The sequence below is a fragment of the Panthera pardus genome, unplaced genomic scaffold, assembly GCF_024362965.1.
Source record: "Panthera pardus isolate Hobbes unplaced genomic scaffold, ASM2436296v1 HiC_scaffold_6, whole genome shotgun sequence".
Classification (NCBI taxonomy): domain Eukaryota; kingdom Metazoa; phylum Chordata; class Mammalia; order Carnivora; family Felidae; genus Panthera; species Panthera pardus.
In genome coordinates, this window is record NW_026526991.1 from 11,560,411 (window position 1) to 11,578,128 (window position 17,718).

Genomic DNA, 17,718 nt, shown 5'->3' on the forward strand with positions numbered 1-17,718 from the left:
ACAGTAACAATACAGAGTGCTGAGTGTGGTGGCTGATGTACAGAGGCACAGGGGCTGTGGAAGGTCGAAGAAGGGCATCTCCCCCGCTAGAGAAGGCTCAGGAAAGGGTCTCCAGAGATGATGCCTAGTCTCTCCCTTGGAGAGTAGAGGACAGCGCCTTCCGGTCATAGAGCAACTACAAAATCCAGGGACGGGAGCAACATTTAAGCACACTCTGGAGCTGTATGGGATTCCCAGTGGCTGGACTAGACTGAAACGGAGGTGTAAGAAGGGGCTGTGCCAATTTACCTGCCTTGTGACCTTGGGCAAGTCACGTAACCTTTCTATAAACCGCTCCCTGAGATATCCAAAGACAGTGTTTAATAAACATCTATCGAACATCCTCGGAGTCAGGCACTGTATCAGATTGGTGGGCAGATGGAGTCAAACAAAAGCTACAAATTCCTACTCTCAGGAAGCATAAAGTCTAGGGGGAGAGGCAGACACCCACAATGTGTTACATAAGAGTTTCGAACAAAGCACTACAGAGAAGGAAACAATTACTGCTGCTCGGAGAAGTGATGAGTAGGTGTTCCGCCAAGGGGAGAGATAAAAGAGCATTTAAATTAAGCATAAGGCAAGGAGGAGGGAAAAGGCAGTGATGTATTCATAGACCCGCCAGGCCACGAGTGCTTGTAATGTAAGGTAGAGGGGGCGGGGGACAAGAGATGGCTGTGACTCCAGCCTGGGCCACACAGATACTTAGCCCCTGTTGTCCACGCCAGCGACGGTGGGTGCGAAAGGAAGGCCCAGGCTCAAACAAGTTCACGGGTCCCCACACCTTACCCGGGGCCTCAAAAGCAGGCCGAGTACCACCACCACCTGACATCTTGTCCAAGCCCAGTTCCCCAGCAACTCCGGAGACAGGCTTGAACCACGCCAGCCTTTCATGTCACGTATTGGGAAACCGAAGCCCCCCGGGCCAGGGTGACTTGTCCAAAACCACAAGCGGGTACAGTTGCGTGTGACAGACAAGGGCCACAAAGCGTCCTCTTTACTCCCAGTCGGGGTCTTTTGCCCCTAACCGGCACTTCCGCCTTCAAAGAGCTTAGCTGCCTCATCTGTAAAAAGGAGGAAAAGAATCTCCCGCACCTGTAATTTTCGGAAGACACTGAGGCAAAGGGGTGGCGGGTGGAGGAGTCTGCAAAACCCGGAACCACGCCTCCCTCCCGCCCTTTCGCCCTTGGGTAACTCCCTCAAGCTCCCACCTCCTTCCTCCTCCTCTTCTTCCGGACCCTCCTCGAAGGCCCGCCTGCCTTTTTCCGGCCCCTCCCCGAGGGCCGCCCCTCTTCCGGTCTTTCCTCAAGGACCCGCCCCCTCTTCCGGTCACTCCCCCCCCGAGGGCCCGCCCCTTCCCCCGGTTTTCCCTCCCAAGGACCAGCCCCCTCTTCCGTTGTCTCTTCCCGAGAACACCTCTCTTCCGGTCCCTAACTGAGGCTCCACCCCTTCCGCTGTGCCGTCGTCCGTCATCCCCATTGGTGGAAAATCCAAGCCGCCCTCGAGTTGCGGAGAGCTGTCCTCCAGGTTGTCTGTCCCCGGAAGTGATGCTCGAAAGGCCCTCCCCCGAGGAAGTGACGGCAGGAGTGCCCTTGACTGACGGGGAGGGCCGGGCCGTGCATCCCTCCGCTCGCGCTGCAGGGAGGTAGGAGGCTCGTGGGGGTGGCTCTAGGTGGTGTCGCGGCGGAGGCAAGCTCCGGGTCTGTTCCTGCGCTGGCCGGCGGCCGACCGGGCGAAGGCCCCGGGCGGGGGGACCTGTCCTCCGGAGGGCCGGGATCCCCGGCGGCGTCCGATTCCCCAGAGTCCCTCAACGCATGTCCCTTCTTTTTTATTCCCCCCCACACACTCCGGGTCCGGAACCTCTTGGTTCCCCCCACCTTGAATTGTTGCGATTCCTCTTTTCTGATCCTTTGATAACTCCCTTGTGCCTTAATTTCCCGTTAGAACACTCATTAAAATGAGTAATAAAGAATCTGCAGACGGCCTTGGGTTCCAGTGTTGACTCTCATTTAATAGGTTACTTTGGGCGTGTCACAATTTACCTGAGCTTCGGACTCCCTATCTGTAGTGTGAGCAGTACTGTAGAAACTTCCTCCTGGGTGATCTGGGAGAACTAAGGCCCCCTTGGCCCTTGGCAGGTTCTCCATGAATATATGTTCCTCCCTCCCTTCTGTTATAATTCTGAATATCCTGATTTCTCTTTTGTCATCAGCCCAATTTCCGAGTCGTGTTATATGACTCCTGCTTTTTGATTTTCATTCTTCACTTACCTCTATTCTAGAAATCGTTTTTTTTTAGGTTTATTTATTTTGAGAAGGAGAGAGACAGAGAGAGAGAGAGAGCATGCGCCCGCGAGCGGGGAAGGGGCAGAGAAAAAGAATCCCAAGCAGGCTCAGCACTGTCAGCCTCGAACCTGTCAGAACTTGAACCCATGAACCGTGAGATCATGACCTGAGCGGCAACCAAGAGAGTTGGTCACTTAAACACTGAGCCACCCAGGCGCCCCCTCCTCTAGAAATCTTACATATCATTTCCTGGAATTCTTCCGGCCCTGAATGTGGAGCCCCCCAGTTCTCCCCAAATACCTTTCTTTTCCTGCAGTGTTGACTTCTCGAACTGTTCCTGCCTCTTTCCCTCACAGATGGCTCAGCGACTTCTCCTGAGGAGGTTCCTGGCCTCCATCATCTCCAGGAAACCGCCTCAGGGTCGGTGGGCACCCCTCACCTCCAGGGCCGTGCGGTGCAGTCCTGGTGACCTCACAGTAACACCCAACCAAGCCCGGTCAATATACACCACCAGAGTCTGCACAACGACCTTTAATATCCAGGATGGACCTGACTTTCAAGACCGAGTTGTCAACAGTGAAACACCAGTGGTTGTGGATTTTCACGCACAGTGAGTCCCAGGGGTCAGCAGAAGACTGGGGTGTTGCTCGGTCAGGTATTTACTGAGTACCTGCTGTGTCTCGTACCATGTTCGATGCTTCTCAGATGTAGTCTCCTTACAAAGGCTGGTAAGACCCAGTCCCTGCCATCAAAGATTGAGTGCAGTCTGGTAAGACACACACTAGTAAACAGTCCTCAAAGCTCCCTGTCATTGGTGCTGAGAAACACTCACGTTCTGTATCTCGCTGCCCAAATGGCTGAGTCCCCTTCAGCTTGGACCAAAGCAGGAAAAATAGGGACCATCCCATCATCTGGTTTGTGGGGTGTATATCAATTCCTGGCCCTGCGGATAGGTTGATGTCTAACATCTTGCCGCCCAAACTGGGAAGGGCTGGCAAAAAGTTATCAGGGTCCCCACAGTGATATCCCAGCACGCAGGGGACGGGCAGGGTTTTCTTTCCAGTGCTGTACAAGTGTGTTTTAGGGAGACTTAAATGCCTCTAGCCTTCTAATTGTTAGCTTGGCCTTCTCATTTCCAGACTTTGGGTCCTAAGCAGCCACCTGGCTACCAAAGAACTGGACAGACCTGACATAGCCTGAGTTACAAGCTGGGAGGCCTTCCGGACAAACGTCAGGCAGATTGTTTTGCCTTCTTTCCCACTCTCTCTGACTCACCACATTGCCTTGGTCAGGCCGTGTGACCTCCTTGTGCCTCCCTTTCTTCTCACAATAGGAGATAAGCTCTTGCAGACTGGGTTTTTAGGTGTTGTGAGTTCCTTAATTGAAATCTCCGAAGGGAAAGCGTTTTCAAGGCTGAGCATAAAATAGGGGTCATCAGCCAGGGGTTCGTGGAAGGCGGAGCTTTCTACCTCCCCTGTATAGTGAGCACTCCAGAGAGGACTTCCCAAATGAGTGATAAATGGGATGATGCCTCATTTCCTTCGACGAGGAAGTAAGACAGTGAGCTTGTTCATTCAGCGCCTGGCACTGTCCCTAGTGCTCCGGAGATGACAGCCTGTTCCCAAAGAGCTCACCACCCGAAGGGGAACAGCTGTGATCGGTACCGTGCTAGCACTTGACGCGGGGCCTGTGGGATCCCAGGATAACCAGGGCTGGAGGAAGACATTTGGAACACAACCTCGGGTTGCAGTTCCCGTGCGCCGCTCGCCAGATCTGGGACCACGCACATGTTCCTTAGCTTGTGTGCTCCTCAGTTTCTTAGGAAGGCGTGTTCTTTTCCTTTGTGGGGCTGAGGGTTCTGGGCGGTAAACGCTGAGAAGGCCCTGGCGCAGTGACTAGCATGTCGTAGAAGCTCCCTAGCCACAGGTCTGTCCTCCCTGTAGTTGTGGGTCCGTGAAGCATCTAGAGTAACCCTGCAGCTTACAGAGTATGTTTATTCATGTTGCCTTAGTAGATTTCTCGTCGCTGCTTGGAGAGACATGGTCTCTCTTTCTCAAAAGAGGAAACTGAGGCCCCAGAACAGTGAGCTGATAGGTGAGGAGTCTTTGTTGGAACCCAAACCTTTTAACTTCACATCTCATATTTTTTTCTGTGACAGTGCAATTCTCTTATATCTATTGAAATAACCCTTATAAGAGTCTTCTGATGAAGACTGTGATTTAGAAGCCCGGGACCCCTGGAAATTCCCCCGCTGCAGAGTTCCGGCTTTATCATTTGACCTGTTGACATTACAAGTTAATATTCAAACACTGTAAACGGAGCTAATAAGGGCAAAAGGCCCCTCAGAAAGATGTGGGTCAAGGGAAGTTTCTGGGGAGGCAGTAAATCGATTGCTGAGCACTCTTGTGACTGGATGCTTCCTTTCTCCCCTTCTGAGGTGGTGTGGCCCGTGCAAGATCCTGGGGCCAAGGTTAGAGAAGGTGGTGGCCAAGCAGCATGGAAAAGTGGTGATGGCCAAGGTGGACATTGACGACCACACAGACCTCGCCCTAGAATATGAGGTATGAATCGGCAGGGGATTGCCACAGTGCAGCTGGTGTGAGGGGTGCTTGGGCCCTAGGATAGCAGGTGCGGGACACATCTTGGGGACCACCAGGCAGCCAGGAAGAAGTGTCTCGGTTTTTCCTAGAGCTCTCAGGAATTCAGAGCCCTTTGCAGATGTGACTCTGTTGACCCTCTGAGCCGCTTGTCTGTCTACCCACCTTTAGGAAGTGGAGTGTATGATCCAAAACACCAGGTTATTGTCTGAGTCCTGGGGCACTGACGCACTCCTTCGTTCATGTTTTCATCCACGCACATATTCCGTCAGCCGTCGTTCGGGAGCCGCGCAGTGAGCCAGGCATCCGTGATTCTGGCACAAAGAAGATGAACACCTTGTGTCCAGCACCCCTAGTCTAGTCTAGCAAGAGAACAACAGGTAGACAGGTCATTTCAGCGTACGGTGAGAGGTGCTGACAGCAGAGGTGCACAAAGGAAGAAGGGACTGATTGTTGGGGTCGGGGGAGGGAATGCTTCCGTTTTGGGGGACCTCTGACTGGAGCCATGAAGGATGCGCAGAGAAGAAAGGCCAAGAGCACAGCACACACGGAGACAGGGTAGTCTAATGCATTTGGTTGGTCTCTGTGTGCATTTAACAGATGTGTGTTCAGAGTCTCTTAAATGCCAGGTGCTGTTACTTGGTTGTCGATATGACAATGAACAAAGCTAACCCCCTCCCCCCCCCCAAAAAAAAGGGGATCAGCACACTTTTTCTCTAAAGGACCAGGTGGAACATACTTGAAGCTTTACAGGGCATTGGTCTCTATTGCAAAAACTCAACTGCCATTGAAAGCAGCCAGGGACAGTGTAGAAACAAATGGGCATACTTGTATGCCAGTAAAACTTTATTTACACAAACAGGCAGCAGGCTGGGTCTGGCCTATGGGATCCCTGCTTTAGGTAATAAGTGCTGTGGAAACAAATCAAGAAAATGAGGTGGGGCTGAACATGGGGCTGGGGAGGGTTTCTCTTTTTTTTAATGTTTACTCATCTGAGACAGAGTGTGAGTGGGGGAGGGGCAGGGAGAGAGGGAGACACGAAATCCAAAGCAGGCTCCAGGCTGCCATCTATCAGCACAGAGCCCAACGCGGGGCTCGAACCCACAAGCTGTGAGATCATGACCTGAGCTGAAGTCGGACGCTTAACCGACTGAGCCACCCAGGCGCCCCATGGGAGGGTTTCATTTTGGAAAGGGTGTGGGGGCACCTGGCTCGAAAGAATATGTGACCCTTGATCCTAGGGTCATGAGTCCAAGCCCCATGTCGGGTGTGGAGCTTACTTTTTAAAAAATAAATAAAAATAGAAATAAGTAAATAAAAAATAAAAGGGTGGGTTAGGGAAGGTCTCTGAGAAGCTGACATCCGAGCAAAGACCTGGAGGGAGGAAGGAAATGAAGCAAGCAGCTCTTTGGAAGAGTAATCTGAGGCAGAGCAGACATCAAATGCAAAGGCCCTGGGGTCAGGGTGAGCACAGTTTGCTCACAGAATAGCAGTGCCTGTGTGCCCGGAGCAGGAAATGAGTGGGGTGTGGGGGCATCTTCTGGGCCTCAGAGACCACAACAGCTGGAGAAAGGGGAGAGATGTACTGCGGCTGGATGGCCAGCGTGGGGAACTGAGCAGAGAGTGAGAGCACAGGCCACTGGGGGAGTTGACTGTGGCCAGACGGGAAGGGGTGCTGATCGAGTTTGTAAGTCCAGGCTCAGCGCCCCCCCCCCCCCGCCCCCGCCCGAGCCCAGCTCAAGTAGAGATGCCGCCTCCAGCCAGTCCCCAAGGGGACGGGGATGCGCATAGGCTGGCTGCCGGCTGCACTGGGGTGGCAGTGATCCCCCCGCCAGGAAATCAGGCTGCCCCAACCAGAGGGAAAGGAAATAGATGCCGGGCAGGCAAAGCCACCGATGGTCACTGCAGATGAGTGAGGGGGTGTAGGACTGCCTGTGGCGCTGAGTGACTGAGGGCGCCTTACGAGGGCTGGCGCAGGGGAGAGGGATGAGTTACTACTTTGATGTTCTGTTTTGTCTTTTTTTTTTTTTTTTTTTTTTTTTAAGTAAACAACGTCCCTATTTGGGGCCCGAACTCACAACCCTGAGATCAAGAGTGGCATGCTCTACTGACCGAGCCAGCCAGGCATCCCAAGTTGCTGTGTTTGAAAGCTCTCTCACGGAGCGTTCAGTCAAGGGGGTACTTACTGGCCATTCAGATGCCCCTACCTTTCTCCTACTTGTCCGTCCCTCCCCCAAGGCCCGCGGCAGCTGTGGGGGTGAGCTGAGGGCTGGAGCTCCCAGGACATTCCCAGGGCGAGGGGCGGGCATAAGATGTCTTCGGCTAACTCCTGCCGCCATGCCAATCAGCCTCAGCCAGTAGAACTTTTTAGCAGACATGCCCTCAGCGCCAGCCATGTTCCAGGAACCGTGGTTAACCGGTACAGATGTGAAGAAGAATAATCCGGTTCCTGCCAACAGGGTGCCCCCCGGGTGGTGAGGTTCCCAAGACCACCCCCACCTGCATTCCAGGGAGCCTGGTGGTTAGGGCTGGGCACTGAGGTCCTGTGGTCAAGCCTGGAAAGTGTATGTGGACTTGGGTCCTCTTGTAGGACCTTCTCGCTCCTCCCTCTGTCCACTGTCCAGATCTCGTGGGTCACATCAGCTGGTCCCAGCCTCCTTGTTTTGCCAAGCCCTGTTTTGCCAAGGTCACTGCAGGGCTGAGGAAGCTCCAACAGGGACTTTCCTGACCCCCTTTCCTTCCTTCCTTCACACCTGTTCTTTTGGAGGAGAGCCAGAGGACGAAGACGTTTCAGCTGAGAGATCCAGGGTACCTCCCGGGACAGCTTCCTCCTTTTCCGAGTGTTGGATGAACATGTGGTAGAAACTGCTTTAAATGGTGTTCAGGGAGGGGCGCCTGGCTGCTCAGTCCACAGAGCATGTGGCTCTTAATCTCAGGGTCCTGAGTTCAAGTTCCACGTTGGGCTTGGAGCCTACTTTAAAAAAAGGGAAAAAAAATTGTTTTCAGGGAATTTGGTCCCTCTCTCCAGGCTTTCCTGAACCTCCCCTCGTGCCCAGCACATGCCCTCGGGGCAAGTCTCCTCCCTCAGGCACCACACTTCTGCTTCACTCAGCTGACCACCCTGGACCCCCACGGTCTCCCAAAGGACAGGGAAGGGAAAGACTCGGGGCTTCGGTAGTTTTAGGGTACCCCCCCCACCACCACCCGATCGTGCACTGCCCTGGCTTGGCCAGACGAAAAGCTCTCTGCTCTCCGTCTCCTCGTCCCGGCTGCCTGGCTGGGCATTCCGTACAGACCTTGCCAGCTACTGGGGGCAGAGAGTGGATCCAGATGTGGACCCTCGAAGCTTTATGCTTTCCTCTGGCTTCACACTTGGAGCTGTTACTCTTTTATTTTCTCATCGTATGGAGAAGGCCCTTTAAAAAGCATTAGGAAAACAGCCAAGTAGTTAATCATGGGGAAAGTCAGCTGTCATCTTACTGCCCCAGATACAACCACTGTCACCATCTTGGGTGGTGTTTTAAACTCGTTTAAGGTTTCATTTGAATTATTTTTCCTTTTAATGTTTCGTATAACCCCATAGTTCACTGAGTATTACTATTTCATATTATTACGAATACGTAGCTAGAAGCGATCATTACCATATCTCCCCGCTTTGCAAGTATTCTCAATCAGTGCTTCGCAAACATGAATACGATCTGGGATGTTGCTTAAAAGCAGATTCTGATTCAGTAGGTGTAGGAAGAGCCCAAGATTCTGCTCTTCCGACCAGCTTCTAGGTGAGCACTGCCAGCAGCGTGGAAACAAACATCGAGAAGCAAAAGTTGGAAAGTCCTATGCTGACCTTCTGGGGGCGTGCAGGGGTCCCACCAGATGGTGTCCATCTCGTGGGTCTTGACAATATACACGCATCCGCCATTACAGTTGTGTGCAGAATAGCGTCACCGTCTTACAAATCCCCTCGGGTTCCACCTTTTCCTTTTTTTTCCTCCTCCCCTGGTGCCCCTGACAACCACTGATCTTTTTTACTGTCCCCATAGTTTTGCCTTTTCCAGAACGTCATAGAGTTGGATTTGAGTTTTTCAATAATAGCTTTGTCCCAGAACCCTCCCGTGTCCAAAGGCTTCTCATTTGAAACGTGGAGTGTGACACCACCGGGAGCTTCCCAGGCTAGAGGCTGCCCAGCTGCCCGTTCACCCTCGCCCTGCTGGGACCCGGTAGCTCTTAGGCCAAGGGATGGCTCAGCTTGATCACAGACAGCAAAGTCAGACGGATCCCGCGACAGATCCCAGCTCCCGCCCTTCCTCATTCAGCGCTTGTGCCTCTGTCTCCTCTTCAGAGCGACCCCACCTCGAGGCAAGAATTTATGAGGTAGCCTACGCAAGCGGTTGGTGTCATTCCTGACCCTTAAAGGAGCCCCCAGTAGGTAGCAGCCTCGGTGACAGTGGTCTTTTCCTTTGCATCAGTTCTGCAGTTAGCTGAGGAGGAGGTGGCCAGCCTCCTGTGACATCTAGCGCTGTGTCTGTCCCTCAGTAGGTCCTCACAGGTGGAGGAGGTTGGCGGGGAGAAGGGGGAGACTGAGCAGGAACACCGAGCTCAGTCGCACAGGGCGAGCCATTGGGCTGCAGGTTGGTGGGGACGGACCACACACACACACACACACACACACACACACACACCCCACCCTACCCTGAATTCTCAGGGCATCGGGTCCAGCCTGGAAGGCTCCCGGTGGTGTCACAGAGCAGGAGGAGAAGCAGTGCGTCTTCGCACGTCTGTTCATCTCTCTCCTGGCCCCTCGGTCCCTTCAGAGCTGCCAGAGTTGGGAGGGAAGCAGCATTCTTGGTCCGCCACGGCCCCTCTTGCACTTGGATCACATTCTGCAGGCGTGTGCCAAGGACCTGTGCACTTCCATTTAAGGCCGGGTTTACAAGCACCAGCCCCTCCTGATTTGTGAGCCAAACTCCGGATCCGCAAAGCCACCTCAGGGGAGGGAAGTCCCATCACACCCCAGGTACCACAGCAGCAGTGTCCCGGAAAAACCGGCTTCCCGCAAGCCCGTTGCTCTGTGCGCCTGTGCGATTTGGACTCACGCTTGGAAGAATGCCCTTGGTCAGTAATGACCAGGCCTCGGAGTGTCTGCGGTACAGCTGACCGCAGTGTGGCTGTGCGCGTGCGTGCACGCATGTGAACACACACATGTGATCGTGGTGGGACTCGTGAAGTTCTTGGAAACTGAGTCCCCTCCAGGCCCCACGGTGAGCGTCGTCCCGAGAGGACACGCGAAAGCAATCAGACTACTTCTCGTACGATGACACACAGCTTATTTATTTATTTAGAGAGTGAGAGAGTACACGCGGGCAGGGGAGAGGCAGCGAGCAGGAGACAGAATCCTAAGCAGGCTCTGAGCTGCCAGCACAGAGCCCGATGCGGGGCTTGAACGCTCAAACCGAGAGAGATCATGACCTAAGCCGAAACTGGGAGTCAGATGCTTAGCCCACTGAGCCTCACTTAGCCCCTGACACACAGCTTTTATATTGGTTGAAGAAACAGGAGGGGAGGGGATGCAGTTAGTGAGGGCTTGAGCCTGGTGCCTCCGTTGAATGGCTGGATTTGAGGCGCCCTAGCTGCCCTCGCAGGCCACTAGAGGGCGCATAAGACCATAGCTCTGGGGGTGCGTGGCTGGCTCAGTCAGCGAAGTGTGGAACTTTTGATCTCTGGGGTTGTGAGTTCAAGCCCCCGCGTTGGGTGTAGAGATTACTTAAGATAAAACCTTGGGGCGCCTGGGTGGCTCCGACCTCAGCTCAGGTCACGATCCAGCAGTTCGTGAGTTTTAGCCCCGCGTCAGGCTCTCTGCTGTCCGCACGGAGCCCACTTCAGATCCTCCCCTGTCCCACTCTGTCTGTCCCTCTCCTGCTCACCCTCTCTCAAAAATAAGCAAACTTTTAGAAATACGTATTTTAAATTAAGTTAAAATTAAATCGTTTGGGGCACCTGGGCGGCTCAGTCGGTTAAGCATCTGACTCCTGATCTCCGCTCAGGTGTTGATCTCAGGGTCGTGACTTGAGGCCCTGCGTTGGGCTCCAGCCTGGGGATGGAGCCTACGTGTTCCACGCGTGCACACGCGCACCCCAAACGACTGGGTGTGCGGCCCGGCCGGAGCAAGTTTCTCTGGGCCCTGCCTGTGCCTGGAGACCATAAGAGCCACATTCCGGACCTTTGTACTTCGTGCCACCTCCCCTGCCACAGTCGTGAACGACAAGGACGGGAGCCAGTGGTCGGGCCACGGGCAGTGGCACGCGTGGTCAGCCCCCTGCCGGATGGGTCTGAGGAGCATATCAGCTGCCACCGCGTCAGCCCCAGGACAGCCCTCAAAAGGGCCGGGAGGGACTAACCGGAATAGGGACTTTGTCGTATTACCTGCCGCGTTTGTCCACCCAGAGCCAGTTAGCAGAGGTCAGGGTCTGCCACACAGTCGGGAGCGAGTGGTAGCACCGCCCGAGGTATGAGCTCGGGCCGCTGTGGCCTGCGGTTCTCTTGTAAGTGACCCGCGCACGGTGTGAACGTTCTAACCCCGAAGTCTGGTTTCCCGAGATGACTCACGGGCAGGATGCGCTCAGAATCCCGAAGACGGGGTGTGTTTGTGTAAATTGCTGTTGTTACTTTGTAGTTAACATGTGTAAGAAAAGTCTGTTTATCTTGTTCTGTGTATCCATTTTTTAAAAAAATGTCTACAAACGTCAGGCAGGGAGCCCAGGCGGCAGAAAATGCTAGATGCCAGAGTGCAGCGGGCCTCATTGACATGCCGTGTAATCTGCACAGGTCCCCCGAGGGAACTTGAGAAAATGCTTCACAGGCCAAGAATGTTGCCCCCGACCCCCCTAATAAGTAAACATCGGATCGTGTGTAGCCGAGCCCCTCCTCCCACGCTGTCCAGTCGGAGTCCGTGAGTTTCTGGACCCTGCTAACCGGCCACGGCAGCGAGCCGACGTGGCTCCTGCGGTAGACTTTTCTGCCATGCTCTCTGCAGCCACCATTTGTTGAGCGCCACTGCATACCAGGCCCTCTGCCAGGTCCTAACACTCGATGTGCCTGCCAGGCGCAGGGCACCATGTGCATTATCCCACGCAGCCCCCAAGCCCAGCACGAGTGCCGCCGGTGGCTCCGTTCTGCCGATGAGGACACGGAGACAGTGATGAAGTGGCTCCCCCAGAGTGGCCGCTTCCAGAGCCTGAGCTCCTGACCACTCAGCTTTGCATCTGGATCGTTTGTCCTAAACCTTCAAGGGAGATCCTTTGGTCCCCGTTTGACAGAAGAGGGCACCGGGGCCGTGGAGGTGGCGCGGCCTACCCGCGAGGGGCCAAGCCAGGCCACGGACCCCAGTCTCTGGGTCTTCCCTCCTTGGGAAGCTTCTCTGGGCTCCTCAGCCACGCCCCGCCCCCAGCCCCGGCCTGCAGCTGCACGGACGGGTTATTTTCATCTCTCCTGTCATTGCAGCCAAACCACTGGGCCAGTGAGTCAGTCGTGCGGTTGGGGGAGGAAGGGGACCGCGGGGAGCCTGCAGTGGAAAAGTCTTCCCGGCGGGTGGACCTCCAGGCCCCGCAGGACCCCTGCACCAAGAGGAGGGGCCGCGCCCGCCGCCTGGGCCGTCAGTGCCCCGCGGGAGCCACCGGCCTTCTCCACAAAGGCTTGGGAGTGGCGGTCGAGAGGAGTTCACCTCCCCTTGTCTCCTGCACCCAGGTGTCCGCCGTGCCGACCGTGCTGGCCATCAAGAACGGGGATGTGGTGGACAAGTTCGTGGGCATCAAGGACGAGGACCAGCTGGAGGCCTTCCTGAAGAAGCTGATTGGCTGACACGCAGGGAAGAATCCTGGTGGCCCTTGCCCACCTGGGCCCCGGGGTTCCAGGAGGATCCCCGCTACAGCTCAGACCTCCTGTGCTGGCCCTTCCTGCCTCCTCCCTTCTGTCCAGCCCCTGTGGACCCGTGCTTTGGAGACCAGGCCCCCAAACCCTGGGAGCCTCCGGGGCTTCCGGGCCGGCTGACTGCCACTGACCTGGGGACAGCCGTCTTCCCGCCCACTCTCTCTTGTCTGCTCCCACCAGGGCTCGCCTCAGTTCCCCCAGGATGCTGGAGAGAGCCCCAGGCCAGCCAGCCCGCGGTGCGCCGGGCCAATGGCGGCCGCGTGTCCCTGGCCCCTTCCGATCTGCACCCCGGTGCCTGGCCCATCTGCCTCCTGCAGTTTTTCTTCCCTGCTGCTGTTTTGTAAAAAAGAAGAAGGAAAGAAGAAACCCAAACAAGTGAGAGTAATATATAATTCTCTCATTTTTTGTAGGTCTGTAATAAAGAACTTTATGTGATCCCTTCTACCTCCTGCTGTGAAGAACAGACCCTGGGCCCCACACTAAATTACCCTGTAGCCACCACCCCCCACCAAAGAGCCACCTTCCTTCCTTCCCAGGCACGAGGGCGGAGAACATGCACTGGGCAGAGGGAGGGGGGAGTCAGGCCCCTGCCTCTGGAAGCCTCACTGTGAACAAACGGGACCAATAAAGCCAGGGTTTGCTGTCGACAGCTTCTGTTCTGTCTGGGCTCCAGGAGCACTTGTGTCCCCTTCCCAGGCTGGCCTGCTGTCCCTGCTTCCTCTGACTCTCCGCCACCCTCTTGCCCTTGGCCAGCCTCTCCTGTTACTAACAGTGCTGTCAGTCGTGGCCGCTGTCCCGGTGCCACCTTCACACACAAGGCAAGAGGGCGCTTCCTGTCCCGTTATGCAGATAAGGACATGGGCTCATAGGGCGCAGAGCCCGGGTTTGTACCCAGGCGTGGTTGCCCCTGGAGCCTGGGCTCTTAAAGCCGATCCCCTGGATGCTTCTAGCGCTTCCGTCTCTGCCAACGGGCACAGGGCCACTCCCGCGGCAAGCCTGGCCCCCTGAGGGAGCTGGACTGGCTGTTCCCTGTGTGTGCCACAGGACCTCCTCCGCCTCGGCCAGCCTCTCCGCCCCTTCCTGTTCCCGGCTCCCCTCGGCCCGCGGAGCAAGGTGCCAGCCCAGAACGCCCGCCCTCTATCTCCCTCCTGGGGCCAAACAGCCCTTAGGCTCAGTTGCCCAGCCAAGGCGCCGGCATCCTGGGAGCCGTGGGCGCTCAACACCGGGGGTACCCTTGCCCTCGGCCGTGGGGTGCCGTGACCACTCCTGTGTGCTTTGTCCTCGATGGCTCTCGTGTGCCTATTGAAACCGTGTGAGCACCACCTGGGGAAGGCCGCTGTGGCGGAGGCAGGAGAGCCGGGCCGCCCCGGGAGCGGCCAGAACCACAGACCGGGACCTGTCACAGGCGTGCGGAGGCCAGATAAACCAGCACCTGGCAGTAGCGGAAGGAGGCCAAGGGCCGCGGGGCAATGGGCAGTAGCAGCCAGTGCCCGGAGGGCGCTCACGGGGCGCCGGGCCTCGTTCTGGGCTCCTGACCCCTCGGTGGCCGCACAGGGTTAGCGTCCTCGTCAACATTCCCTTTTACATGTGGGACCGACTCAGAGGTTGAGGCCCTTGTCCAAGATCACGAAGCCCACGGGCCCCTGGGCCAGGGATCGAGGCGGGGCAGGCTGCACCTGTACCTCTCCTGTCATCCTCCAGAATGTAGCGTATGATCTGAGTCCCACAGCCCACGGGGCAGACGGGCCAGGCGGCGGCTCACTTTACAGAAGAGGCGCTGATGCAGACATTGAATAACTTGCACAGACGCCCGGTGAGTAAGGTGGGGGTGGGCAGGGCTCGGAGTTCAGGGTCGGGGCGCCGTGACTCCCGCGCCCGGGCCCCTCCCCGCGTGCCCCGCTGCCACTCCTTAAAAGGCACCCTCTGCCAAGCACTTTCCACACTCATTACCTCACTCCATTCCTCTCTCGTGAGGCAAGCACTATTCCCAAATTACAAGTGCAAAAGCCAGTTCGGAGAAATTGACTTACCCAAGGTCATGTCTAAAAAGTGATTATGCTGGGGCACCTGGGTGGCTTGGTCGGTTAAGCGTCCGACTTCAGCTCAGGTCATGATCTCGCGGTCCGTGAGTTCGAGCCCCGCGTCGGGCTCTGGGCTGATGGCTCAGAGCCTGGAGCCTGCTTCCGATTCTGTGTCTCCCTCTCTCTCTGCCCCTCCCCTGTTCATGCTCTGTCTCTCTCTGTCTCAAAAATAAATAAAATGTTAAAAAAAAAAAAAAAAAAAGTGATGATGCCACTTGTGAACCCGGGTGGGGGTCCGGCCTCTCCACCCGCGGCAGGTGTGAAAGGCTGGCGAAGGCCTCGGGGCCTGGGGGGCGAGGCCTCTGCACTGCCCAGAGCTCCCTCTCCTTAAAAGGTGTGCCGCGGCGGGAGGTGAGCCGGTGGCCTCGGCCATCCCAGGCTGGCAGGCTGTGCCGGTGCGGCTGTTCAGGCCATGAGTCACTGGCTGCGAGCACAGAACCCTCAGGGTGATCCCATTTGACTCATTCCACAGCGCTGACCTCACCGGGACGCTGCTGGCTCTGCATCATGGCCCCGCTCTTGCCCTTCTGGGTGCCTCCTCGGGCTCCCGGGCTCCGGGGATTGGCGGTGCAGCTACAGGGCCCGGTGGTCCCGCTGCGGGGCAGGGGGGACCGGCGCCCGCCCTCAGAAGCACACACGCCCTCCGGGAAGGCGGGCACGGCCACGTGCATTTGGGGCCCCCCAGACGTCCCAGGGGCGGCATCTATACGTGCATCCTCCCGATGCCTGAGGTCAGGGACGGAAGCTCGTTTGTCGTGCTGTCCGCGTGTTCTCCGCTACAATCCCCTGCGCTCCCTGCCAGGCCGAGTTCTCCCCATTTCTCAGAGGAGGAGACTGAGGCCGGAGTGATGGCCGTGGAATGGCTGAGCCAGCAGGAGGGCGCGCCATCAGAGCGCGCATTTGGATGGGGAAGGAAACCGACCGTGCCCTCCAGAAGCTCGCAGAGCAAGGGGCTGCGGGCCACCCCGGAAGTCTCCCTCGGAGGGGCACCGGGAGGGTGACTTACCCAGGTCACAGCCCATTTGCGATAGGGACGTGAGGCCAAGGGCCCTGACCTCGGCCAGCCCTAACATGAAAATGAGTCACAGCCTTTCCTTCCCTGGGCTTCGGGAGAGGTGGGGAGCACGCCGTGGCTCTGAGGAGGCCAGTCTCTGGGGCCGGGACCAGTCAGGTCAAGGGGATGTTGACCGTGCTGCCGCTGCCCTTCCCGGCAGTCCCTGCCCAGGGCGAGGGGCTCAGCCCCTGCCCCAGACCCCCCAGGGGAAAGTTTCTCCGGAAGGTGAAGGCAGTTCTGGCCAGGCCGCCGGAAATCCCTGATGTGTGGGCCCTGACCTGGGAGGGCCCAGAGAACAATGTTGGGGCCTTGGTGGCCGGCAGGATGCTGTGCGGCCAGCGAGGCCTCCAGGCACGCTGCCCCGGTTCCTCTCCATGGCCTGGAACACCGGCCGCAGGCCTGACCCTGAACCCCGGGCGCCGGCGCTGGCTTCCGTGGCTCTGCCGGAAGCTGGGACCACGGGTGGTTCCAAGGCGCTTCACCTCTCCAGCCACCTCGGGAGCCTAGGGCTGGCAGCGGCCACCCCGCAGTGGTGTAAGGAGGGCAGGAAGAATCAGATCTGGGTTCAAGTCCTGACCCTGCCCACCTACTAGTCGCGTGGCCTGGGGCGCATCGCCGCCCCCGTTCTGATGCCCAGCTGTGACATCAGTACAGTGAGGCGACGGTGGCTGGCTCTTTCTGAGGGCACATTAGCGTGCGTCACGTCACTGAGCCTTCTCCACGACCCCGGGACGCCCGGTCTTCTGTCACCACTTTACCGACGAGGAAGGCGAGGCCCAGAGCACTTGAGCCTCAACAGGTGTCGGGGCTCGGCTCTGAACTCGGGCGTGTCTGATCCCCAAGTCTCTGGGTCCTTAGCCATTGGCTCTACTGCTTTCCCTTGGGGACAAGGTGCGGCACCGTTTTGAGCCTCAGTGGCGCCATCTGCAAGCTGGGCCGGTAACCACCACTCCAGAATGAGGTCACGGTGGGGCATGTAGAAGCATTCCGGTCCCTAGCTGGAGCCCAGAAAGTGTCCGTGGCTTTGCCTTCCCACTCCCCCCCGCCCCACCCCTGCCCCACCCCTGCCGCACACCCCCCACTCCCCACCCCCGGTTCCATCTTAAACAGGAAGCACCAGGTTTCCTGAGATAAGGACCCAGCACCTCACCGTGGGTGGGGCCCGTCCTCGCCTTAGGCTGTGGGCATTTGGCTCCCTGTCCTGGCCCCCACCCTGCCGCCACCCCCCTCCTGCTCCAGCGCTGGCTCAGCGGTGCCTGTGGCTCGGGCAGCCCCGAGGAGCTGGAGGTGGTGACCTCACCCTCGGAGAATCCCCACTGGAATTCGCCCTGAGTCTGGTCCCCTGCGCTCCGGGCCTCCCCTCTGGCTCCTGCCTCTAAGCCAGCCGGCCCCCCACCCCCACCCCCCACCGCACGCGGCTGCCAACTACTAATTGGGGGTGAGCTGGTCCCCCGCCGCCTGCCTTCTGGGTAGCCCCAGGCAAGGAGCTGGCTCTCTCTCCTCTGCAGCCTTCCTCAACCTCCTAGCAAGGAGGCAGCCCAGCATTGATCCTTGCGCCACCCAAATCTAACCTGCCCAACGCCCACCCGGGGTCACCACTGTTGTTCCCATTTCACATAGAAGGAAACTGAGACCCAGAGACATACCCTAGGAAATGGGCCCCGGGGTGGCCTGGCCTAATCCCCATCCTCCCCCTCTGCCACACCGCTGTCCCCAGGAGGACCAAAGGATCCCTCGTCTTA

The 17,718-nt window shown here is 57.3% G+C and overlaps 1 protein-coding gene across 1 annotated transcript; it reads left to right on the forward strand.

Moving 5' to 3' along the window:
* The first annotated feature begins 1,547 nt into the window (after positions 1-1,547).
* On the forward strand, positions 1,548-13,276 carry TXN2 (thioredoxin 2). The gene is made up of 4 exons (XM_019446779.2): positions 1,548-1,681; positions 2,678-2,931; positions 4,759-4,882; positions 12,659-13,276. The coding sequence occupies exons 2-4, from the start codon at positions 2,678-2,680 to the stop codon at positions 12,770-12,772; spliced, it is 492 nt and encodes a 163-aa protein (XP_019302324.1). The 5' UTR covers positions 1,548-1,681; the 3' UTR covers positions 12,773-13,276.
* The last annotated feature ends 4,442 nt before the right edge of the window (positions 13,277-17,718 follow it).

Coding starts and splice junctions, on each gene's coding strand:
- TXN2 (XM_019446779.2), top strand. CDS start 2,678: ATGGCTCAGCGACTTCTCCTGAGGAGGTTCCTGGCCTCCATCATCTCC. Junction 2,932..4,758: donor GTTGTGGATTTTCACGCACA/GTGAGTCCCAGG, acceptor TCCCCTTCTGAG/GTGGTGTGGCCCGTGCAAGA. Junction 4,883..12,658: donor ACCTCGCCCTAGAATATGAG/GTATGAATCGGC, acceptor TCCTGCACCCAG/GTGTCCGCCGTGCCGACCGT.